General features: G+C 36.6%; 1 protein-coding gene across 1 annotated transcript in view; it reads right to left on the bottom strand.

Annotated features, from left to right (window-relative positions):
- Positions 1-7,082: 7,082 nt before the first annotated feature.
- Positions 7,083-27,340, bottom strand: part of ITGBL1 (integrin subunit beta like 1) — a gene marked incomplete at both ends in the record, with an annotated part of 131,288 nt that continues 111,030 nt past the window's right edge. The window contains 4 exons of the mRNA XM_079537685.1: positions 7,083-7,174; positions 8,638-8,751; positions 14,862-15,008; positions 26,599-26,715. Coding sequence (XP_079393811.1) covers positions 7,083-7,174; positions 8,638-8,751; positions 14,862-15,008; positions 26,599-26,715 — 470 coding nt within the window. The remainder of the gene's footprint in view (positions 7,175-8,637; positions 8,752-14,861; positions 15,009-26,598; positions 26,716-27,340) is intronic.

The following is a 27,340-nucleotide window of genomic DNA, read 5'->3' as shown; positions in this document are numbered from 1 at the left end:
AATGTGAATACTCTTTAGTAACAGATACTGTGCTTCTGAGGTTGGCATTATAGTGGAGGGAAGAGTGTCAAACACAACCAACAGGAAGTTTTCTGGAATGAGTGTTTGGCATCCCCCTACAGTTTCTTTGTGTGTGTGTGTTTTATACATGTCACAGGCTTACTGGTAATGGTAACATTTGCCTTGCCCAGCGAGCAAGACCCACTCATTTTTGGGAAAGTGGGTCCAAAGAATTTTGTAGGCCTTGTAGGCCTGAATTAAGGCTCATTTTTCATCTACTAAAGCTTCATTGTTTGAAAAACTACCACCACCAATAAAAAAACAGTTAAGACTAACCAGAATTGCGCTACCTATATCCATTTCAAATATAATCCTTTTCTGTTTTTAAGGAACTGAACTTAATGCCATTGTTATTTTTGGCTGATTTCCACACCTACTTAGCAAAGCATGGGCAAGGATGTTGTTGTGTTCTTTTCTGCAGCACCAATGCAAAGAGTAGTTAAAAATTATAGTTTTTCTGGTGTTTTAAAAAAAAAAGTTTTACAACTGGACATATTACAAAACTTTATTTTTATTTTTAGCTAAGCATGCAAAATTCAGTCCTATGTATCTCACTGATATTCCAGTACGTACCTCTACCCAGCTTCCTAGGATAATATCCTCACCAAATTGATAGATTGAAGGTGCCTTGCCTTGATCTCTGTATACTGTACTTACTTCTACATGAACCTAGACAAAATCAAAAACATTATAAAATTGAAGCCTTGGCTGATATCATGAGAAGCACCATCAACACTTTAAGTTTGTCTCTTGTGAACAGTAAAACCAATCTTACAAGGAAAAAAAAAATTAGACAACACCACAGAAATGGCATTGACATGTTACATACTTAGTCACGTGCTTTCAGACACTAGGATTGTGGGTGCTGTCTGTATGTTTACGAAGGTATTTGTTTCTCAGAAAGGGCAACAAGGACCAAACTGTGCCTCAGTCTGGAGAACTATGTGATAGCACTCTCTTGGCCTCTACCTATTATCTTGATATTTAGAGATTAAAAAAAGAAAAAAAAAAAAAAAGAAAAAAAAAAAAAAGGAAATTGTCCATTCCTTTTTTACTATTGTATTTCTCGTATTTCATTTTATCATGTCTTTGTTCTGAAGTGTCCCTAACAGGAAGAGACTAGTGGTCATTTCAGACTCCCTATCTGCTCCCCTGAGTAACTTATTCAGTCTTAATGAACTTTCCATGCTAGTTTTCAGATGTGGTTTATAAGCAACTTTTAGTTGTTCTTCAAGGAAGCTACTATAAAGCTGCTAAATTCTGGATTGTTTTGGTAGGCCAGATTTCCTTGGTTATCTAGGTGAAACATGAACAGCAAGCTAACACTTGATTCTAGGGTCTTTCCAGGAAGGGAATGTAAATAATAGTAATAATAATGATAATGCAAAACTACTTCACTACTGTGATAAAAAAATGCAAACCAACTTTGACTTAGACTGTGCCCTTGCCTGCTAGCACTAAATATGTGCCTGTGGGAAAAAGTAAAAATCTCGGTGCACACTTTTCATCCCACCTGGTCCAGTGGGATTTGTGCATCATACCTGAGAAAACAAAACCAAAGCAACTCACATGATGTGATGTGGGCTTGCTCTGCATTCGGAGGGCCCATGGGATGCAGTACCCTTAATGCTGTCCTATCTCCTGGGTCCCTTAGGAGCAACAATTCACAAATATTTTGAGTAGGGTAATACAACTGAAGGCTACATTCCCTTTCTCACTTAGATTTGTTAAGAGTTCCTGAGGAGGGAATAAGAGTTTATGTCCAATCCAGCCATCTATTTACTCTCGCTGGTTTAAGAGCCCAGGGAGAGACAGGACTGGAAAGCTGGCTGAACTTTGCAAGGAGCCTCTGGTTTATGGCCTAAAGCTACATAAGTACTATTTGATGCCAGGTAACTATAATTTGCAGTTTAGGGGACTACAATTAAGGCTGGATTTTATTTCCATTAGCAGTTCATACATACTGAAAATGCACCATAATATTTTTAATTTCTCTTTTTGTTTCTGTGGATTAAATGCATATGTGTGTTTAATAGAATGAATCATTGTCCTAAAAATTATTTCTTTTTCTACAGTCTGTTTAAACACAGAAAAGGGGTTTCTGTGCTTTGTTTCCTCCTTTTAATTTTGTCTTGTCTCGTCTGTTGCATGGGAAGGGGATGGCAAGGATGAACTGCATGTAATAGATTGAGTGTATCAAAGACTTGTTCATCTGTATTACTGAATTTACATACATATATGCAAAGAGTTTGTCTGCACTGTACAGTTTGTCTTTATTATTATTTGTTGTATACACAGATTGAACATGATGAATAAAGCATTTATATGAAGGCATACTGAAAAACAACAAAAAAGTTTATGTGAGAAGTAGACTGTGCAAAACATGATTGCACTGGCCACAGTATGGTGAAACTTCATGTAAATATTTTGGCAAACTCAATTCTCCCCTTTTACCATGCCAAAGAAAATTTTAGCTCCTTTAATATGATACCTCTCTTGCTGTTCTCCAGGATGAGATGATACCATTTTGTTCCCTCCAAAATTAATTTTGCTGTTAAGTGAGAGCTGTTTCCAACTATCTATCTATTACTACCAAAATACTGTATGCTAAACCTGATGGAATCAATTTGTATTTACAAGTTGAGTGTTTTGTACTTACATGTCCAGATGTCTGTGAATCTGCAGCATTCCAGATCCTTTGCACGCTTGCTTTGTATTCTGTTCTCGTTCTGGGTTGTAGCTACTCTCACAGATACTGTTTGCAGTGCAATCTAACTTCATCTCACAATTCCATAGTGGACAGATATGTTAACGCTACTCATACATCTCTTTACATTTTTTAATCTGTATTTCAGCTAAGGTTTTATTTGGCAAAACCAGTCACACCTGTGCAGTTTCAAAAATTCAGTTCAGCATAGCACTGATCTGTTGTACTTCAAATATTTTATAAATACACAGGCATTTGTGTATTTAAAAGATTTTTCACACTGTAGAACCTATAAAAAGGTGTCTATAGCTTTCAAATTTTTTTTGTAGTACACATGCACAGATGTTCCTCCAAGTGCTGGTTTTATTTTTAGTTGCTCTCAAATCGTAGTTTTTAATTTAGAATTGTTTTCATAAATTTAATGTGTGTAGAGTCAGGTTGATCCTTAACAAACAAACCTAAATATAAATGTAAAGCAATTCTATTTGACTTTGGTATTTACCTGAAACAACACTAAGAACTCCAGCTTTTCATACGTACATGGGGAAACTTTCCCCTTGGTTTAAGACCACTGTAATGGTGAAGTATGAATGCAGGCAGTTTGGTCCATACATTAAAAGTGTGTCTTGCTGAACCATCCGTTTATTGGTACAAATAAGATATTATTCAACTCCATTCAGATGGGAATGCAAGTGAAACTAGATGAAGTAAGGAGGTTATCTTATAAATTTCCTGTTGGATAAACTCATATGCTGTGCAGTGTATTTTAAAACACCTAATAACAGGTTTTTGTGTGTGTTGGGTTTGTTTTTGTGACTCATCCAAATCCTATGACTTATTTTTAAAGATGCAGTAAAATCTTCCTTCTATTACCTGGAGACAAAAATACTCCGATTTTTCATCCCAGTGCCATTTAGTTACAAAGTGAGATGTTGTTCTGTCAGGAAACAAGGGCAGCACATCAGAAATATCAGAGTGGGTAATGTTCATCTGTGTGTTTCTGTAAGAGCGTTTGGCCAAGGGGGAAAAAAGGGATCAAGAGGGGGTGAATAATTTACAGAAGTAAATGAATCTATGGCTGTTTTAGAAATGATTTTACTGATGTTATGCAAAATAGGCATACTCCTGCAAGTCACCTGTAGAGGAGTTCTGTGTCATTCTGGGTTTTGTTCTTTCTATCACAAGAAAGCAAGGTTAGCATATATTTTGTTTTAAGCTTCCTCAACCCAGCTGTTATGAAATCCCCATCTATCCAGTTTGTTTTCAGCACTTAGAAATGCTGTTTTCCACAGGCCTTGGAAGCAAGCTTTTACAGCTTCATGCAATTATCCAGCCAGTATGTTTCAATCCCTTGTGCCTCTTCCTGACTTTACTGTTTATGTATCTGGAATTCCTGTCACGGGGAATGGGTGTAACAAAATCACAATTTGTTAATCCACTGTTTTTTACGCTTACACAGAGAAATAGTTGTATTCCTTCCATATTCATTTTCCTAGGGAGGAAACAAGACGCAGAAGAGATTGGCTAAAAGCCCCATCTCCAGTTACCTCAGCATGAAGGGGACTGGGGAAGTGTTCAGGCAACAATATAAGAAACAGAATAAAAAGTGGAGAGGAAAATATGTATTCATTACATTTTTAGTAGTCTTAGAAAACATAAGGTTTATAACGATAGCACCATTTGATTTGATAACTTACATTTTAATTAGCCACTGATGGTAGTTGTCTTAGAACTTGCTGATATTTTTCCATATGTACCTTAAGAAAAATGTGGAAAATACTTTTTGAAATTCTATGGCTGTGGAACCCACTTAGTAGCCAAAATGTTAAAGTTCATTTTTAAACCAAAATTAAACTAAATTAAACTGTAAGAAAGATTCATCTAAACCTTCTTAAGTATATAAATTTGAAATGAAAGAAAACTGCAAAGTAAAATGCATCAAATAGGATGCTGTAACCCTCTAAAGAATTATTTCTTTGTCTGGATACGAGTGCCTGGAATGCCAAAGCTGATCTACAGTATGTACAAATGTGTTTGTCATACCAGAAAACAGATAAAAAACATCTGCTGAGTCTGAAGAAGAGTTTTGATTATCTAATATTTCTGTTGTTACAGTACCAAATATGAATGGAAGCAAATAAAGTACAACTTTCTGTATTTTTCATTGTTTACTCTCTGACTCAGCAGATGAACGTATAAGTGGAAAAAGGGCAGACTGTAAGAGTATTCAGGTGTGCAATACTCCTAAATACAAACCCAACAATCCATGCTGTCCAGGCAGCAGGGCTGACAAGATTAAATTTTGTTAGAATTTAATTCTGAATATTCCTGTTCAGGGTTATTTAGGGTTATAAGTATAAATTCTAAGTAATTATTTCAATATGAATTTTACTTTGAAGTTCTGCAATATTGTATCAATATACTTTTATCTGACATTTTGGCTACCTAGAAAGAAGGTAATTCACTGCTCTGGAGTATGTGACCCAGTATTTCTGTGCATAACTCCTATATAAGTTATGCATAAATGTTTGGTAATTATACTGTGCCACCCTGAGAACATAGGTTTCACAAGCTTCAGTTTTAGAAAGGAAGAATTTAGGTTAAGGAAAAATGTGGGAAAAATAAAGCTACATGGGAAGAGGCAATAATGAAAATGGTTATATAAATTCATTTTAAAAAATTAGCATTCTGTTATGTATTCTGTACCAGTGTATTTTGCTATTTCAAAATTGTCCTTTCTAAAAGAAAACAGATTTCTAGAATAATAATGAAAATGCCTTTTCAGTTGATACATAGTTCCCTTATTTCTGAGTCATGTACCTCTTCAAAAATCAGAACCTCGGCACCTAAACCACAATGTTAGTTTGATATTAAAAATAAATGCTTTCCAAACTTTTAAGCAATTTCTCGCTCGATCATGATTTCACAAAATATAAGCATTTTTGAAATTAAAATGTATGTATTTTTTTTTTGCTCTAAGAAATTAAAGGGCTGCCAAATCTACATGTATTTAAAAAAAAAAAAAAAAAAGAGAGAGACTCATATGTAAATAAGTTAGGGAAGTCCCAATAGTTGTGCATCTTTCATAACTCAATGTGAATTTCACACTGAGCAGCATTTCACCATTGGAAAAATAAAAATAAAATTTTGTTCATACCAGTGCTTTGTTTGTATTTATTGTATTAAAACTTTAATTACTTTGTTGTCATTGTTTGAGCTTCTTTGGCTGTGACCCGGCTACTCCCCAGCATCGCTGACTTTTCAAGTCAGTTGACCTTCAGGCCTCTGACTTTGAAAACAGTGAAATTCGGTGAAGACCATATGTGACAGTGCAATCTGTTCCAAACAGTGATTTCTGATAGCATACAGAGTTGTCATCCTAAAAGTTATTAGTACAACAAATTTTCATTGCTTTACTTTCAAGAGGACTAGGCAACTATACATATATAAAACAGTATGAGAAAAGTACATATGAGTGGCAGGATACATATTTGGAATAGCTAATCATACATTTATTAGTTTAATTCCTTATACTTCTATAGGTTATGCATTTGGCTGTATTGTAGAATGTTAAAATGGATTACCAAGTTATTGACTCTTTAACCATAGAAAATCACAAGAAGTTATCTTGTGGACAAGGATCTCTTCAAACATTTTGAGTCTTCAGCCAATGGCTGTGGGGTAATGGAACATCAGTTACACAGATTCAATTCTCAATTCTTTGACCAAAAAATCAATCAAACAAACAAACAAACAAAAACTTGATAAATTGCTTTAATGCTTCTTCTGGAGCTGGGGCATAATCTGGATGTTTGGAAAGAAAAGAGTCAAACAATGTTTTTGACAAACACCATAAAATATATCAAATGAAGTACCTGACAAATACTTAGTAGTGCTATTCTTCTACAGGAATACTGTTGCATACTGATATGGAGATTTGAAAACTGAACGTATAATGTAAAAACAAATGACTTTCCTTCATTTTGCGCAAAGTTTGCTTAAGAAACAGACATAATGGGAGCAATCTCAGCCTCACTGAAGTTATCAAAAAAATGTGGAGGGCCATTTTTTTTTAAATGATTTTAGTTTTTAGAGCTTGGGCTGTCCTGCTCCCAAATGATTTGTTTGTTGTTGTTATTGTTTTTGTTTTGTTTTGCTATTCATTTCTCTAAGGAGCTGGCATTCACATGACAGTTCCAGAGTATTTACAACCATGCACACCCACACCCACACTCTGAGTACTTCCAAAATTAAATGTTCTAGCAGCCTAAAGAAAAATCAAACTAGAAGAACCCTCAGTCTCTGGTGTCCTTTGTTAAGGGTATTCTGTTCCCAGCCAGATTTCACAAGCGTTTCCATTCCATCCTTCCCAGCACTCGCAGTTTCCACAGTTACAAACACCATTACCTAGAACAGAATGAATAAATGGCAATTATCATAATTGAAATGTGCTACATTAAAATGTGTCTTATGGGAAGTAAAAACCATGATAAAGTAGCTGCATTGTTTCTTTATCATTCCCCTACCTTTTTTTTTTTTTTGCAAGGAAGCATAATTACTGTGTCGTTGCATTAAGAAGCCACCTCAGGCCTACACTTATGAAGAATTAATAGCATTCTTTCATCAGCAGAATTGCAAGTACTGTAATTATGCTACTACTACTTGCACTCAGCTGTTGAAACTCACTGTTCACACTGTACTTTAATGTACAAGAAAAAAAAAAAAGATAATTACATTTAACTAGGAATGTGGAGATAAAAAGTTTAAAACAGAACAGTAATAAACATTTGAACCTAATAATCTTTAAGCCTAAATTCTCAGAAATGCTGAACAAGTAAATAATATCTCAAGCTCACTATTAGATGAGAAATGCATTTATCTTGTTTTGCAGATAGAAACACTAAGTACTGAGACCCAGGTTTTCAATTTCAGTGTTTTTCATGACTCCAGGATGCTCAGCCAGAGACTTGTACATCCTGGGTTTCCGCTGTATGCTGCTTTTGATATCAACTTTATGAAGGCCTGTGAATGACTTTAACCTCAGGACCCCGTTGCCTCTGTACTGGCTACTTGCCCCAGAAAAGGCCACTTGCTAATTGGGTGAGCTGGGAGCCAGCATTTGTGAACAGCATTACTAGTGTCAACCTGCTTGCTCTGACTCTAATTATCTCATGGATTCCTTCCACGTCTAATAATTGCTCAGCAAAGGTTTTCTAAAATTAAGATTTGTAACAGGAAGTAGCCAGCAAGTTAATTTAATGATTCCCATGTTGCTACTTGTCACAAGAGCTGTCATGAGAGTTTGCTGGCAGCCTGCCCACGTCTCTTTGCATCTGCCACCCAACCACTTGGACAGTGTTTGGGTGAATCTGCTTTAATCAGTGGCCATCACACCATAAGAAAAACTGTCAGGTATTTTAGCCTCCCACTGAGAGCTATGATTGCCAGAAGATCCCTTGCCCAACATAGCTATATCTCTCACCTAACAAAGATCATCAAGCAAGTGAATGTTTTCTATTACTTAAAAATATTACACACCGAGAAAATTTAAATTTGAAGAAATCTCATGATGGCAGCTCTTCCACTGTACATTCTTTGGCAAAGAGGAATAAATTGTGATCTACTACAGTGAAAATAGTCAATGGATTTCATATCTTGTTTGATTACTCAAATTCACACTCAGACTTTCTACTGTTGATTTGAAACCTTAAGTTGATTATCATACTGCATAAAGAAACAATTACACTGGGTCTGAATAATCTGAAAATGCAGTTCCTCCATAAGTGGAGAAAGAAGATGGGCTTTGTCTAACACAATTCTCATCATACAGCTTGTTTCTTACAGCAATTAAGAGTTAGCCTGTACCGCACCTGTGCAAATGAGACCATCGTGTTTGTCGCAGTCTCGGTCATCACATTCACAAAAATCACCTGAAATGTACCATTCCTGTGGTGAACAGATGCACTTTCCACAGTGACAGGAACCTGAAATCACAAAGATTATTACTTACAGTCCAGGAGCATCGGCATTTTCAGGCTAGAAAATAACATCTCCAGACATACGTGCACACACACAGATGCATGCACAAAATTACTGCCTGAGAAACTACTGTATGAAAGAAAATAATCAAGCTAAAAGCTTTTTGAATAAAAGGATTCTTTCAAAGTGACCACGAGAATGGCAAAACGTTCCTGCTAATGCTTTGATTCTGCTATTTCATTTAATCAGGACTCACACTTCGAAGATTTCCTTCAGATCTACAATCAGGGCCACTTTCCACATAAACTGTTCTTTTTTTTCTTTTTTTTTTTTTTTTTGGACTGGAGAGGCTCAAATTGTCTCTGACCCACTGTTACTCCTCATCCAAAGTCCTTAGGGATGTTTCCTATGGACATTCGAACCCCCAAAACCTCCATCAATTTTTGCTCTATGCCGAAAAGTGTTTGTGCACATAACTGTGGTTCAGCAGTTTGCTCACTCCTACAGGTTGGTCTCTAAGATTGGAAAAGAGCACTAAGGTCATCTAGTCCACCATGCCCACTAACCATGTCCCTCAGTGCTGCATCTAAATGTTTCTTGAGCCTTCAGGGATGGTAAATCCACCAGTTTCCTGGTCAGCCTGTGCCAGTGCGTCACAAGTTTTTCTGTGAAGTTTTTTCCTAATATCCAAACCAAAAAGAGTGGAGATGTTGGGGATTGAATCCAGAGCTCCTGCATAACAGATTACACCTCCACAGCCAAAGGAAAGACTCTTCAGTGACATCTAGGTTATACCACCCATAATCCACCTAGAAGCAGGGTGGAACCGAAAACTTCCCTTTAAGGAAAAGTTCAGACACCACAATCATCAAGAGAAAATTAATGGCTCTGAGTCCTGAAAAAGGACAATTGCCACCAGACAAATGTGTATTGGGAAGGCTGTAGTTTGAGAAGAGTCTTTGGGAGCTTTTCTGTACTGAGAGGCTCCACTGGAATTCTGCAACTAGAAATTCCACCTGGCCAATTACAACACTCGGCTGAAGAAAGATGGCTTTTATGGAGACAATCCCCAGCTGTCTGAATCTCCTTTTCTACACAGACTTCAGAACACTTAAGTGCCAAGATGAGGAGTTTAGAAATTGCAGAGGGAAAACACTGTGTGGAGATAGATAGTAATTACAGGAAGTTGCAGCAAAAGCAAACTGAAAAATAAACAACAACAACAAAAAAATACACTTACACCTTATAATTATGGAAAATTGAGTTTAAAGTTACAAAAGCTGCTGACCTTTAACAGAACGTGCTTATATATGAGTTAGATGATGTTGAAAATTGCTCCTTCCTGCAATATTTCCAACACAGTTATAGTACAAAGGCACCAATTTCTTCAATGTATTATTAAAAAAAAAAAAAAAAAAAAAGAGAGGGAAGCTTGATTCTGTCATTATGTAACAAACAGAGTTCATGGATAATTAAAAGGAGCTGAGCCGTCTTTCATTTCTTTTGACTGACCTCTGAATAAAATCCATGGTAAAAAATGAAGTATATATTATTTTTCCTTAAATGTGGATCTGTTTATGTCAACCAATTTTCCTCATTTCTTTTCCTTACTCACCGAAGGATCTCTGTTGAACCTTAATTTTTTAAAACTACAAAGCAGAAAATCTTTTATTTTTTTCATTTAAAAATATAATTAATTTACATTGTTTATTGAAAGAAAAGATCCCTGTCTAATTTTAGAGAAATGTTGTTTTAACTTGTAACATATGGAATATGTAAACATGTCCAGGAAGAATTAATGTTTGGAACATTTGGGAATGGAAGTATTTGGTTAAGCATCTACTTTTTCAGTAAGTTCAGTGTGCATTGCCTACTGTGCCACTGACATGAAAAAGACTGACATTTCCTACAAGAATAAAAATTGCCATTATACAAATAGGCAATGGAGAATTGCATACATACTGTCCAGTTGCTCTATAGGAGCTTTCCCAAGACATACTTGAGTGTCATTTAAAGTCGATGTCTATGCTTATTAAAGTTAGAAGGTACAAACAGCTGAAAATCACACGGAACAGTATGAGAATTTTTGTGACGTTAAAATAGTTAATAAAATCATGGCATTGTTAGAAACCTGAAATGATTCTGCATAAGCAGTCACTGATGCTACTCCTGATGAATGTTCATGACGTACAGAAGATACAGCAAATTTAATGCCAAATCAAGCAAGGAAGATCAGGCTCCATAAGGTAAAATTTGTTATGTATCGAGTATTTTCCCTAAACAGAATGCTGCTCTGGGAGCCTCCTCAGTTTAATTAAAACGAGCCTAATGAGTTGCGGGGTGTTTCCTGGGATCCCAGCCAGATCCTCTTGGATGGGATTTGGCTCATTACCTCACCTGAGCCCTGCACCACTGCAGTAGCCATCTGCAGCCCTGTATTTACTGCCAGGGAGGCAGCAGAGTGGTGGATGTTGCTGTTTTCCTTGGGAAGAGCTTTTGCTACAGGTGGCATAGTCAGTGAGCCAAGATTTTCAAAGTAGCCTAGGAATGTGGACACTCAACTTTGCTTATATTAACAGAGTTTAATTTTCTGAAAGTTTTCAGCACTTATCTACTAAAAACCAGAACTCCTTAGACTATTAAATGCGACATACAGAAGTTCAAGCTTCCTCAATCCATTATAGCTCTTCATTATTTTGGCTAGGTTTCCAGCAAGGATGTAAATAACAAACCCTGAAAGAACTCATTAGTGCATGTTCTACATTCTCTCTTTGACCAGTTTTGGTTACATACTGCTTAATGCACTGAAAAAGAAGGAACAATTTCTCATTTTTGGCCTCTGGACATAGCCGGTCACACGAGTTATGAACATTTTAAACTATGTTCACTCAGTAAGGCATGGTTTCCAGGCACATTTTTAAATATCAAGAATAGATTTGCCTGAATATTAATAACGTAATAATAATAAGAGCACATAAACAAAAGTTTTGAGAAATTTGTCTCTCTTTGCCTATGATTCCCTTCCCACTCAGAGACACAAGAGATAGTAGCCTTCTTCATAACTTCATTCTAGTGGATGTGAAAGTGCTGCCTGCTTTATCTCACCTCATCTAGAATACAAGCTTTAGGATCCTACGCAGAGGCTTTTTCTCCCTTGAGGGAGCGTCCCATAACCGCCAGTTAGGTAGATTTGATCAGTGCTCCAAGTCACTAAAACTCTCTCATCTTTCACAAGAAACACAAGCACCATCTCTAAGGGAAACAGATCATTCCCCAAGTCATAGTATAAAATCACAAAATCATAGAATGGTTTGGGTTGGAAGGGACCTCCAAGGTCATCTATCTCTAACCCTCCTGCTCTAGGCAGGGATATCTCCCTCTAGACCAGGTTGCTCAAAGCCCCATCCAGCCTGGCCTTGAATGCTTCCAGCAAGGGGACATCCACAACCTTTCCGGGCAACCTGTTTCAGTGTCTCACCACTCTCACATTAGGAATTTCTCCCTAATATCTAGTCTAAATCTACTCTCTTCCAATTTAAAACCATTTTCTGTTGTTCTGTTCTTACACGACCTTTTAAAAAGTACCTCCTCAACTTTCCTATAGGCCCCCTTCAGGTATTGGTAGGCTGCTATGAGGTGCCCTGGAGCTTTCTCTCCTTCAGGCTGAAGAGCCCCAGCTCTCTCAGCCTGTCATCATAGGGAAAGTGTTCCAACCCTCTGATCATCTTCGTGGCCCTCTTCTAGACCTGTTCCAACAGCTCGATGTCCTGTTGGGGGCCCTGGAACTGGATGCAGTACTCCAGTTGGGGTCTTACAAGAGCAGAGGGGCACACATTGACTGCTCATGTTGAGTCTTTCATCAACCAGCAACCCCAAATCCTTCTCCTCAGGGCTGCTCTCAAGCTAATTCTCCTCCCAACTTGTATCTGTGTTTGAGATTGCCCTGGTCCACATGCAGGACCTTGCACTTGGCCTTGTTGAACTTCATAAGGTTGGTGTAAGCCCATCTTTCAAGCCTGCCCAGGTTCCTCTGGATAGCATTCCTTCTTCCTAGCATATCAACTGCACCTCTCAGCTTGGTGTGATTTGCAGACTTTCTGTGGATACACTTAATCCCACTGCCCATGTCTGAAGTATCTAAGAAAAAGATACCTGTGCCTAAATTAGCGCTTGTCTAAGTACTGCGATTTACCCCTTGGGTATTTGTCAGCCATGCACTTCTGTAAGTTATCTGACATATACTGATATTTCTCTGCTGGAGCAAGCACTTGTTTGTGCCCAGATGTTTCCACAATAATGTTGCTTTAGCACCTAATTTGGCACAAGTTCATTATATTTGCTGCCCTGAGGGACACTTTCCATCACATTGGAAACTGTGGTCGAAAAAACTTAGGAAAAAAATCCCACTAGCATTCCTGAACATGGATTTAGGGTCAGAATTTTAACTCCTATAGAAAATAAATGTTCAACAGTGAACTAAAACTGTAGCAAATCTGGACCTTTGTTCCCTATATTAATGAAGACGAGTTTAAAAGCACTTTCACAATTCATGGCAACTTCCAGAACACTTCAGACTATACCAGTTACAAGATCCCAAACCTCTAGCCAACAGAGAGGGAGAAAAAATTCTTGATCTCTCTGCAAGTTCCTGCCAGGTGATTTGCTCCCAAAGCCTAAAATTTACTTTGACATATGCCCTTATATATTAGTTCATAGTTACTTGTTGATGGAGAAAAACCCACAGGCTGGAAAAAGCAATTTTCAGCCACCCGAAAGACAGCAGATAATGCAAATATTTTAAAATTCAACATCATTTTTAATTTTCGCTTTTATTTAGAATCTGATATTGTGTATTTTATTGCTCATCTTCACAGTTTATATAAAGAATCACAGGGAGACCATGCCAATGAGGAGCAAAGTTAGCTTCTGTATTACAACAAAGTAATTTCATTCCTACAGAAACTCAGTATTCTCTTTCGTGTACCCTAATTTAAAGATAGATAATTACATTCTCTAGAAGTAATAGTGAAACACCACAACATTCTCCTTTTCCATGATTTGCACTAACTTTAGCGAAATAAATAAATAAATAAATAAATAAATAAATAAAAATTGTACAACAGGGAGGGATTTGGATAAGCCATGAACAAGCTGAAGAAGATCAGGCTGAAAAATCCATATGCATATACACATAAAAGTTACCGGAAATGGCAATTTAAATTCTGCCTGATGTAGAAGGTTCTTCGTTGTTTTCTCCAGTTAACAGGTAAGATGATCATTGTTGATGCAGTGGATGTATGGACAGAGGAGATAGCACATCCATCTCTGAGTGGGAGCATTCCAGCCTCCAGCTAATCTCACCACCCATTTACCATCTCTTCTCTTTTAGCTATGTTACATTTTAAAAAGAGACAGCTTGCACTAAAGGGGAGCAAAGAAACCCTCCTTTCAGTAATGCAATTAGCCATCCTGAAAGACTGCAGGGTAAGAACCTCAGAGAACAATTTGACTTAATTATCAGGATTTTTAAAATTTTATTTCTCCCTCTGGCAAATTTTTATAGCTGGACTGAAGCTGACATAACCACCTTAATAAAAGTTAGGAGATAAGAGAATGTGTTGGATTCTGCCATGGGGACCACCAATATCTACCTTTCATTTGCTGTTGCACTGGCAAAGGGAGGTTGAGCATACCGAATGTTGCTGCTAAGCTCTATCCTCAACTTATTTTTGCCTGAGATATTACATTTTCCATCTTGCCCACTGCAGTGTTACTGCAGGTAGCATTCTATCCCTAAGACTAGATGGAGTGCTAACATTTGGTTTATAATGTACAGCTGCTTAATGCAAAGCATCAGATAAACAGATGAAGGGAATTATAAGCTATTAACAAACTGCATAGAACATTAATGCCATTAAGCATGTATGGCTGCAGTGGGTGTTTGACAAAATGGATGTAAGTGCATTACGGAGCCAAATGTAAATTCTTATAATAACAGGTGCCTTTGAAAGAGTTACTAAACAACAGCCCAATTTCATGCACATTAGTCTGCCAGAACCTGACCATTTCTTCTGCAAGGGCACTGCTGTGGAGTAGATAAGCTGTCAGTCCTTACCCTTTCCTGAGCATAATACACCATCCGCAGACTCGCAGAGACTTCTGCTCTCCTCTTCTGTCATGTTGCACTTCCTTGAATACTGGCACAACTTTCCAAACCACCCTTCCTGGCAAACACATCGGCCGCATGAACAGATGCCGTGGCCTGTAATGACACCAAGTTAGGTTATTAGCAAAACAAGCAGAAAACTCTGAATGTGGTCATAGTTGAGATCACCTCCAGATCTCTGCAATGTGAAGGGCATACTATGGAGGAAAGGAAAAGGAAACAGGAAGAGGAAAAAGTGTCAACAAATACAGATAAGAATACAGAAAAGGAAAATGGGAAAAAGAAATATGTCCTAGGCAGTACTTCACTTTTCATCACAGAATTGTAATTCGCCTTGGAAAAAAAAAAAAAAATCAATCTCTAGCTAGTTAATTAGTTTACTGGGCTTAAAAGAAGTGAATTACATATATCAGTGACTTTTGTCATATCCCACCTCCTATGTAGAACACAGGTGGAAATAAGGGAACTGAGATAATCTGGGAGCTGGGAAGTTAGGAATAAGTCGTGGGACTATCTGGCGAAGCACTAAACTGTAGGATGCAGAGACTAAAATCAGCCATTTTACTTTTCTAATTTGTGTACTTCTTGTGAAGCAATATAATTTCGCTTTACAAACTAGGAGGCAGCGCTGTCAGCAGCTCAAAGGAGAGACAACTATTATAGTTTGCTGCAAGTGCTGACAGCCAAAAACTTCACTAATTTATATTAGAAAATACTGGAAGCTCCAAAGTCTTGGATCTGTCCATATTCACAGACATCTAAATGTTCAGAAGAATTTTTGCAGCTCAGATGGTGTATTGATTGCTCTTAATTCTTTTTGGTCTTATTTTCTACACAATTGTAAATGTTCAGTCACAAAGAACACAGCTTTATTAACAATCTTGCAAGTGAGATTAAGCACAGATTACAAATTTACATAGATACATTTAATATATATCAAACATTATGGATTGAACGAGCAACAAGTGAAATGTAATGCTGCCATAGATTCTTTGTTATGTTTGGAAAACATAGTGATACCACAAACCGAAACAAAAGAGGAAGTAAACAACTGGATATGCTGTCCCTTATGCAACTCCCAATTAGATGCATTGTCTACATAAACTTACTATGGATAAGTTTCTCTCAGAGTATTTTTACCTGCCTTATCTATTTTTTTTCTTAGCAACACACAGATTACGTTTTAGAATATGTCAACTACTGATAAGCAAGATGCTCAACATGACTTAGACTCAGCAAATTAGTTGTAGAGTTACAAATACTTTTACTCATTTTAGGGAAGAAAAGAAAGAAACCTATGCTGCTTTCACCAAGAAAGTGATTTTGCTTCATTTTAAAGAATGTAGAGAATGACCATGCTTGCAAAGCCTTCATGTAAGTCAAATAAAAAAGTAACAAATAAGCATCTATTTACAGGAAACAAAGTTAAGAATTTTCCACATAAAATTTTGATGTACATTGCGTTGGTCATTCCTATCCTCACTTCTGGAGCCAAATGGAACTGTCTGTGTCCATCTTGGGGTAGCTTCTCTTCTCCCAGAAGCCACCACTGCAGCCCCTGCTGCTTAAACACAATACCATATAAATCCCCAGAGCATGAAGGACTACTCTGTTTTTTCTCTGGGGAATCTATCTTACCAAAATAGCATTTACTATATTATGAGGTGAAATGAGGAAAGAGCCTATGAAAACCTGTTTTATTTGGATTAGTTATTTATATCCTACTTGCAGATGCTCTTTGCATTAGTTTGAAGATGTTCAAACAAGCCAACCTAAACAGAAGAGCCAAAACATTATAAACATTGCTTCACAGTTGAAACTAATATTCCAATTATCTTAAAAGTGTCCCAGTTTCATTCACTCTCAAAATTATGAGCAGCAATAGCAACAGAAAGCATAGAAGTTTTTGTTCTGAAGATAATTTCCTTCAAGGAGGAGTTTAAAACTCAAGAATATCTCTAAATAGAAAAGAAAAATCTCTAATTGAAGATGTGAAGCTCAATGGCATTGAATTGGCTAAAGTAATGAGATACCAACTGCTCAGAATAAACAAATCAACTGGAATGTGCTGGCCTGTTATCAGATTTAAAATTCAGATTTAAAATAAAACAATTAAAATCACAAATTGCTTACTGTAATACATCTTCATTCATAAAAAATAATACACGATAATTTTCCAATACAAAAGGCACCACTATGTGTGAATTGATTGTGATGAAAACAGTAAATTAATCATTTCAGAGGAAGATCATTCTTATTTATGGACTAACAAATGATAACTAGATAATGTTAAAAACATCAAGTTGAGAGCAGCCTTAAAGAAAATCTGACACCTCCAGAGAACAAATTTCTCAAACTAACAAAGTATACATGAAAACAATAGTCAACATTGACCATAAATGAGGGAGATAAACCATCAGCTTTTAAAATATGAACTTAACTGTCCTGTATAAAGAATTTTTCTGATAGCCCAATAACTACACTATATAAGAGAGAATTCCACTAATAGTGGAGAGGCTTTACTAGTTAGGAGTGAGAAAGATGTACATCCAAAGCAACCCATTTAAATGAGAAATTTAGTTCTGAAAAAAACTGACATAACAGAGGGGGGAAAAAAAGAAGAAAGAAAGAGAGATCGGAAAATAAAAAGCAGATGAACAATACATTTCAAATGTGTATTGTGAGCAGGAAAAATCTCAGCATAGTGCAGTATCCCCAGTTTAGAACAAAGTATTAAATGAGACAAATGTTTCTCTCTATATTTAAGTATAAACAGGATTTTCTCTTTATTACCTAACAATAGTAAAGTACTTTCTATTATATTATTAACATAAAAGAATATTAAAAATCACATATCTGGGAGAAGTATTCCTAAATGAGCAGGCTTTATTAACCTGCTCAAATATACTAAAACAATTGATTAAAAAAAAAAAAAAAAAAAAGTGGATCGCTGTTTTTTTTGTTTTGTTTTAAATCGGAATACCAGGAGAATGCCAGCTATGAAAAATAAAATCAGAGAAACCAAGCAGAAACTGAAAGCAAAATACTTATCTTCTATTATGTTTCCATTATATGGTTTGTCCAAGTCTAATAAAGGTGGACTGTGGCTCCAGCTTGAAGCATGGAACAGACAGGCAACTCAACTGAAATTTCCATGAAGAGGTCTAATGCAATCTTCATATATATGTAAAAGGAGAGGTATGCATAGGAACAGAAGTAAATAGGAACATTTAGAGCACTGAGGAGATTGAAACACACTGTGATAATCCATGTTTGAAAAGATTTTGAGAAACTTGGAAGAATCACAAAAAGTTCCAAAGAAAGAATTCGAAGGGTGAAGAAAATGACTTGTTGAAAGACCTTCAAAGATCTGTATCTACTCACTTCACTGTGGAAAAAGCTAACCAAAGAAAGAAAAAAAAGCAAAACAAACTGAAAAAAATAAGACTAAGAAGTGTTTCAGCAACATCTGAACTCCCTTCTTTGAAGGTATTGGAATGGGGATTCTCCAACTACCCAAGAAAAAGCGAGAACCAGAGAGAAAAGCTGGTACTGACAAATTGAGACAATCTGAAAAGTGAAAAAACAGTTATATGGGGATGAGAATTATTGAAGTAATGTCTAGTGACGTTGGTTTGGACCTATAGTCTTTACAGCACAAATGGATGCCTTTCTCAGAGACAAGCTTTAGTTGCACATAGTACACAGAGTTCAATATAAGGGAGTCCTATGTGTAACATAATAACTACTTATAGACCAGTGCGTGAAGTTCAGTGTTTAAGACCCTTTTGGGCTTTGTGAATTAATAACTGTTAGTCAACTTAAAAACTGATACGTTAATAGGCCTTTATTGCTTATTTCAACAGAAAGATTCTGATAGAAAGCTAAATCCAAACCTGTCAGATTTTATGCTGTTTAAAAAGCAGAACAAACTAAATGTTTTATGTTGTAATTGAAATGTTAACTTTTTATATATTTCTGGCCGGATGTCTGAGTCACCAGGACAGAAATCTGTAGTAAATTTAAAAGAAAAAAAAAAAAAAGAAAAAAAAATAATAATTATTATCTAAATAATTAAATTTAATACAGAATATACCATGCATGCTTTCAGATTTCTCAGTCACGAGAACTTGGTCCCTGTGCTGAAGAAGTTTCAAAAGAAAAGATGAAAAATATGTTGGAGATGAATAAACTTTTATTTGAACACAAAAGGAACAAAAGAGAAATTACAAGTTGAGTTCATATGCCTAGCACTGATTGACATAATCTAAAGCATCAAGGACTTCCTCGTGATGGCAGTAACTATACAAGCATCCCTGTGTTCTTTTAGAGGCACATTATAGTTGGATAGGGACAGCAGAAATCATACGAGGTGCCTACATTTAGATAACTGAAGACTTTCAACTGGTGATTATCAGCTGATAGTCTGTGAACTCTATAGCAGAGTCAAGAGTTGAAACCATATTTCTGAATTTTCGGGCCAAATACTATCAAAAGCTCTCTTTAATTGGATGATAGTCTGATACTTTTTTCTAACTGTTGTTACTAAGCATTTTAGCTACATTATATCATACATTTCTTCTGTGAAGCAATATTACTGCAAGAAATGAGAAAACTGTCTAACAGCAACTGCACCATAATATTAATAGTTAGCTTTGCTAAATGAAGTGTATCATTAATCACAGCTCTCTCATTATGGTTATGAACTTCTTGGTCTTATAAGAGCACGCAATCTAAAAATACCATGTTTCTGCCTCACTGTAAGACAGAATGAGAGAATAAATGTCATTCATGATTTCTGCATTATGGACCTAGAAATCTTCATTAAAAAGAATTCACCATTGCTGTTTACCATATAACAATGCATAGTTATATTCCAAAAAATGAAATCTGCATGTCCTCTGAATCAAGTTACTTAGTCTAGCTGGATAGTAATGAGAAATCTATGTTTAAAGGAGCACAGCAATTAGGGATAAGTTATACCAGCCTCTTGGGAAGGACATCATCCACTGCATATGCAGGTAATGTTTATGTGATCCTATAATCCTTCAGTGATTTTAATAACATGATTTGGAAGTTTCTGTGTTTGTTCCTGAAGTTTAAAACAGAAAGCTGGCAATTGTAGTTTTAAATAAATGTAGACTCGTAAATCATAATTTTTCCCTTGTTTTCTGCCAATACATAGAGGCTGCTATTAGAAATCTTAATGCTAGTGTAAAGTATGGATGGAAATGTTTAGGTAAGCACCAGAAGAAATACCAGAATTAGGTTAAAATCATGGCCTGCACTGACATCCAACAGCACATTCAAATCAGGAAAACTGAGTGATGTGTCAAATTGTCAAGACCATGATGTCTTGATGTCATCAAAAGACTGAGTGCTCCACAGTAAAGGATATCAAAACAGAGTGCATAGTATTTATATGTCATGCCTTTCCTGTTGATCCCAACAGGAACAATATTGTTCTAAGGATGTCAAGACAAAAAGTGCAAGGCTTGTGTGGAAATAAGCAAAATCCTGAATCAAGAAAATCATCTTAAGTGGTGGGTTCTAAAGGAAATAAAAGACAACTGCCAGGTGGTCGTTCACCAAGAAGAAAAGACCTACTATGAGCTTGGTGGCTCTTGTCCATCTTCCATGTCACACAGAAACAATCCTGACCAAACACTTAAACCCAAACATTTGTATGCTTGCATGACTCTGACTGTGAGAGTGTGAGTGAATTAATCAATGAGAGATTGTGTCTAAGAAGTGAAAATTAATTTACTTGGGGATTTCATTTCATTAAAAAAATAAAAATATCTTCTTATGTAGAGTTTCACTACATGGATTTCCTGCTCTTAGAGGAGAAAGAGGTGTGAATGCAGACCTGAAGGAGAGAAGTGCTATTTGTTAGCTCAGTATTTTCTCCAAAACACAAAGCAGTTCCTCCAGCTTTTACAAACCTCCGAACCAAAATCAGAATCTCAAAATAATGAGCCTAGAGGAATCGGGGAAAACAGACAAAGAAGATAGCTGCAGGTACTCCTTGGTGTAAAAGGTTTTGATACGCCAGCTATTCAATTACCTAACTGGATTCCATACAGTGTTATGATTAAATTTTGATGTGCTGTGGCCAAAACAAAAAGTTAAGAAGTAAACAAGGTCAGTCGCACACTTGAAAATACACATATCATGCTTCTTGAAGTCTGATTTTGTCACTAGTCAAAATTTGGCTTGCTGGGATGAGCAGAGTTTTGGTTGTTTCTTAATGTGAAAGACTGTACAGGCATCATGATTGAATATAAAAAGATCCCTTCAAAGCTGATTATCTTGTTTGCACAGTATATAAAGCGGAGACTGAAATACTGACATAAAACGGTATGGGATCATCCCTATTGCTATGTAAAGGTCCTGCTATGTGTTACTCATTATGAGTTTCAGTCCTTGCTATTTGCACCAGCAAAGCTTGTGTGGAGTTTCAACCATTTTTTTTTTCTCTTGTTGTTTTTATCATAGAGTTTTTCAGCAGCATAATCCTGCACCTGCTATTAGTATGTTGAAAACCCGGAAGGGTTTCTGGTGTTTTTCTTCAATAGATTTAAGTTTTGCTATGACCAGAACTCACAGCTATGCCCATCATGGTCCATAGAACAAATCAAAATGAAGGGAGTTAAGAGCATTATCAGATCAATTTCAAATTGATCTTTACTGTTGTCCTGAATTCTTTTTGCCTGCCTTCCCTCAGTCGTGAAAGAGAGCAGAACATGTAGAACAACAGTCAGCCCAATGAGGTGGAGCAGACAAAAATGGCATCACTGAAAAACATTACTGGACACAGTAGGGGAAATAATTACACTTGTAAGATCAGGGCACATCTGCAGTTTGTAGGACAGCCGTAACCTCAAAGGAGAGAGAGAAGTATACCTCTCGCCAGGACACTGGATAAATAAAGATTAAACCTTTTGTATTTCAGTTACACAGCTATGCCAAGACAGAACTCTTGCTGGCTTCAGTCATTTATGTGCTGTTGTTGGCACTAAAAGTATTTAATTTCCACAAGAAATAATAAAAAACTTAGTAAAGTCAAAGAAAGTGTCATGTATAATATTGTTGTGGAACAGCACTGCAATACCTCAGGGCAAATCTTACATAATCTTTCAAGTCTTTTGATATGGTCCCACGTCACATTCCTATCTCTAAATTGAAAATATACATGAATTTGAAAGGTGGACTACTCATTGGAAAAGGAGTTGGTTGAATGATCACAGCCAGAGGTTTGTGATCAGGGGCTCCATATCCAGGTGGAGACCAGTGACTATCCTCTGGGAGTCCCTTTTGGGACTGGTGCTCTTCGACATCTTTATCAATAAGTTACATAGTGGGATTGAGAGCACCCTCAGCAAGTTTGCTAATGACACTAAGTAGAGTGGTGCCACTCACACAATAAAAGGAAGGGATGTCATCCAGAGGGATCTGGAGAAGCTTGAAAGTGGACCCAGATGAACTGAATGAGATTCAATAAAGGCCAAGTACAAGATGTTGCATTTGTGTCAGAGTGATCCCAGATACATGAACAGGCTAGGAGAACTCACTGAGGACAGCCCTGCCAAGGAGGACTTGGGGTTTTGGTGTACAAATGGCTTGATGGAGACCCATCAAGCACTTGCAGCCCAGGAGGCCAACAGTATCTTGGGCTACATCAAAAGAGGGATAGCCAGCAAGAAGAGGGAGGGGATTATCCAATTCTACTCTGCCCTTGTAAGGCCCCAATGGAATACTGCATCCAGGCCTGGGAATCTAGCACAGGAAAGACATAGGAGATGTTGGAATGGGTACAAAGGAGAGCCATGAGTTCAGTCAGAGGGCTGGAAGCTGCTCTCCTGTGAAAATAGACATACAACTGGGCTTGTTTAGCTTTTAGAAGACAAGGCTCTGAAGAGACCTCATTTCAACCTTCCAGTACTTAAACTGAGTTTATAAACAGGAGGGAAATTACTCTTTAAACAGGCACATAGTGATAGGGAAAAAAAGGAAACGATTTTAAACTACAACAGAGAAGATTTAAGTTAGATATTAGGAGGACATTTTTTACTCAGAGAGTGGTGAGGCACATTGCCCAGTGATTGTTCTGGATGCCCCATTTCTGGAGGCCAGGTTGGATGGGGCCATGGGCAGCCTGATCTAGTCAGTAGCAACCCTGACCTCAGTAGGAGGGTTGGAACTAGATGATCCTTAAGGTCTCTTCCAACTGAAATCATTCCATGATTCTAAGATCACTGAAATAAATGGGCCTCCAAATAATGGGCTCTTAAGTAGGTAGAACATAGCAGTCTCAAAGGCTGCATGAGACACCTCCTCTAGACATAGTAAGTCTCTGCGCAGAGGCATGAACAAAGGAAGGAGAATCCACATGTACTAACAGAAGGCTGTGGAATCTTTTCCGAGTCCTCATGCAACTTCTGTCTTTGGAGAGAAGAAACGTCTCTATTCCCGGTATTGCAATGATGGGCAGCTGAATTTTTAAGTGAATGACTCACTACAATCATACAGAAACGTGATAATAAGGTCTCACTCCATTGTACCCTAATTTATCATATCCTTCACCTCAGGTCTTTCTACTATCGCATGCACAGCTGGTCTGAAAAGCAAGCTATTAATCAATCTCTGCTGGTCAGAGAAGGACGGGAAAAATTCTTATCCAAATGATTAAGGTTGTCATTCACATTTCACATTTCAGAATGTGTTTTATCTTAAATCACTGGTTTTCTTTCTGCATGCTTACAGGCTCTCAGTGCTCAGTGTCAGACTGCACATTCCAAGTCCATCTTATAGTTCTCTGCAGACAGTTACTACCAAGAGTTTACAGCCTGAGGGTGATTGCAGAGGTAGTGGCAGTGGTAGAAAAATTATCATGAAAAGAAGGGAAAAGTATAAGCAGTTCAGCAAGAGATTTAAGAGGTTCAGGTTGAGATAAAAGGCAGGGCAAATGCATAAGGAACAGAGATATTTGTGTGCCATTAACACAAAATTAATGGGAGAAGTTCTGTGAAGAAATAAACTGCAAAAGGAGAAATGAAACAAGGCTAAAGGTGATAGAATCTTATGAAAGCAAAGAGATGAGAAACACCATGTATCAAAAGAAACATTTGAAACACTATCAGAAAGATAGAAAGTTAGAGTCAAACAAAACACTGGACAATTCCTAAAGGATTGGGTTGAAGCTGTCAGTCATATCAGGTGCTTTTGAAGAGATGAAAAAGATAATAAAAGTAGTTCATCAGAAACTGTAGGGAGACAAATTTGTCTGGTTGAAAGCCAGAGTGGAAGCAGAAAATGTATATAGAGTAAGCAGCTCATATTGTGAGCATGTGAAGGTGAGAGGATTTCACTTAAATGGTGAGATAAGCTGCAATCAATGGGGACTCTCTGAAGATAATGCAGATACAAACGTTCCTGTATTTAGAACTTACAGATCAAGTTCTAGAAAGTTAAGGAAGCAGCAAGGAAATCAATTGTTGAGGTGAAGGTGTGGTTTCTTGGGCAGGTGGATCAGAAGCATAGATAGACACTGGATGACATAAAAAAATGAGGATATGTGACTAGTAAGAAAAAGGAGAAAAATATAGTGAAGGGAATGTGAGTGAAGAAGGTGCTCCAGAGCTCCAGCAGCCATGAGAAAGTGGTATATGGGAGAGATTCATGTAATCAGTAAGAGACCTATATATGTCCCATGATATAGGGACATGCTTCAAGAAGTAAATTACAACCTAATCTACAGTAATCTAAAAATATGCTAACAGCTATGCGAAATGACCAGGAAATGGCCACAAGTTGCTACCAGAGGAGGTTTAGGTTAGACATAAGGAAGAACTTTTTCTCTCAGAGAGTGGTCAGGCACTGGAATTGCTGCCCAGGGAGGTGGTAGAGTCACCGTCCCTGGCAGTGTTCCAGAGGCCTCTAGATGAGGAGCTATGAGATGTGCTTTAGTGCTTGTGGTAGCAATGGTAATAGGAGAACAGTTGGACTAGATGATCTCACAGGTCATTTCCAACCTTGTGATTCCATGATTCCATATGTTAAAATATAATTGATAAAACAAGAAGGAAAATGACGGGAATATGAAAAAATAACCTGCCAATTATTTACAGATGGAATCTCAACAGATCTACCACAAAAATCCAACAATTTTTAGCAGGTATTATTAACTGCAGTATGGCTTCTAGTTGGGAGGTCTAAAACTCCAGAGACCAGCTGTGTCTTATGTTTACCGCTGATTCATAATTTCATGAACTGATTTTCCTTTCTATTTATTGTTTCAAAATTAGGGGAAACAAACAAACAAACAAGCAAACAAACAAACAAACACCCTTAAACTGAATTAGTCATTTTCTGCCATTGACATAGACAACGCTGTTTAGACTTAAGGGAAGAGTTTATTTAGATAACAGTGTGAATTAGAATGCTTCTTGCAGAGTGAAAATAGACAGTGTTGAGCTGATTATCATTTCAGAGTGAGGTCCTCCAGCCAACAATGAAAGTTGAAATTATCACTGTAACTAATAATGGACGATGGAAATTTTGTCTATGATTTCTAAAATGTGCAATTCAATTAGCAGCATTAACACTGAAGCATTGTCTCTGAATAATGTAAAATATGAATGACATAAGTGGGATGGATATTTTTAATCGTGGAAGATGATGAATTTTGGTTTCTAGCCATTTAACTTACAACAAATCCGTCCCAGGATTTCAGTGCTTTTATCTGCTTTGATATCTTTTAAATAAAATTAAATTTCAAATTATTATCTTTCTACACATTCATATTATTGAATTACCCTCAATGTTATATACAATTTTTATTGTTGGTTAGAGATTTCAACTCAAATTTTCCATTGTGCTTGGCAGAGCCCTGGAAGAAAGATTCCCTAGTTGGAAATTTTGTGTGCACAAAGATTATAAAGCAATGTGGTTTGTTTGTTTGTTTTAGATAGAAATAAGAGATATAATGAAATATGTTATGATTCATTTAGTTTTCTATTGTAATGTTAACAATATTATTAAAAAGCCAATAAAGTATAGAAAGAGAGCATTTGGGACAAATACAATTACCGTGTTTTTAAATACTATACGTTATGCATGCATTTACATATCTAAATCTTATTTCTTAATGCCAACATTCATCACTGCAAAACCAAGAAGTGAGGTTTCCATTGTCAACACTAAAATAAACCATCTGAATTTACAAGTATGATTACAATGCATATCAAGCATTTAGATTATTTCAAAATATGTTCTACTTTCTAAGAAGATAGAAATATCACTGTTATGGAATATGAAATGTTCAAATATATTGCTGGTCATTATTAACATAAAGTAAAATACAATGTTCTCAGTAAGTCAGCTACACAAAACGCAATTATAAGATTACTTAATTTTTCAAGTTTCATTTAAATAACTTTATTCTTCTTTAAAGAATACTGATGGAATTTGATATATGCTATAGCACTTAGCATACATGCTATCAGTTATCTCTAAGCCAGTTCACTATTAGTGCTTCTGGAGTTTTTAAATAAATTCAGTACTTATACTGCTTATGTTATTTATGTTACAATGCTTATATACTTATGTTATATAATCAGGGGAAATAGAAGATTATAAATGGCCAAGATTTATATTAATTATATTACAGTAAGTGAATGCATACCCCCACAGACATTGCCATCTGCACTTTCACACTGCCGATCATCACATTCACAGTTTTTTCCATAGACTCTGTTGTCTCCTGGAGGGAAACAAGTGCATTGCCCACATTCACATTTTCCTGTAAGAAAAAAAATATTTTTATGGGTGAAATTTCAGTAAAATAAATTAAATGTTATAACAAACTTATTCTACACTCTACCTCTCAAAGACGTGTCACTCCGCATTAATTATTAAGTATGCACATAAATTCTATTAGAAAAAACCACAAAGTTACCCTTTCTCCATGGCAACAAGAAGCAAAATATATTGCTTTTATGTCTTGATGGAAACAGCAATAATAGACAATCATTGGCACTGTATCTGCATCATACATCAGTTTTGCATAACAGAGCTATGGCACATGTTTAACTGCATAATTAACCTCTGTAATTGATCTAAAATATTTAGCACAGATCTCAGAAACTCTGAAAGAAATTAAATTAGAATTAAATCATTTATGCACTAGACTTTCTAAGATGCTATCTTCTTCATTCATGTAGAATCATAACTCTTTAAATTCTCTCTTGGGCATTTGGAAAACAAACAAAATGCGATCTAGACCTCAGGACATAGAATTAGAAAGCATAATCTCTGTCACAGCCTTCCATCAACCTCATCATAGGAAAACTCCACAGGGCTTAAGGATGTGAGCAGACTCAGCAAAACTCTCAGTTCGGATAATGCTGATTTTCTAACTTCTAAGA

Source organism: Tetrao urogallus, assembly GCF_951394365.1.
Source record: "Tetrao urogallus genome assembly, chromosome: 1".
Classification (NCBI taxonomy): domain Eukaryota; kingdom Metazoa; phylum Chordata; class Aves; order Galliformes; family Phasianidae; genus Tetrao; species Tetrao urogallus.
Note: the sequence above shows the minus strand (reverse complement) of the source record. Positions and strands in the feature narration are given on the sequence as shown.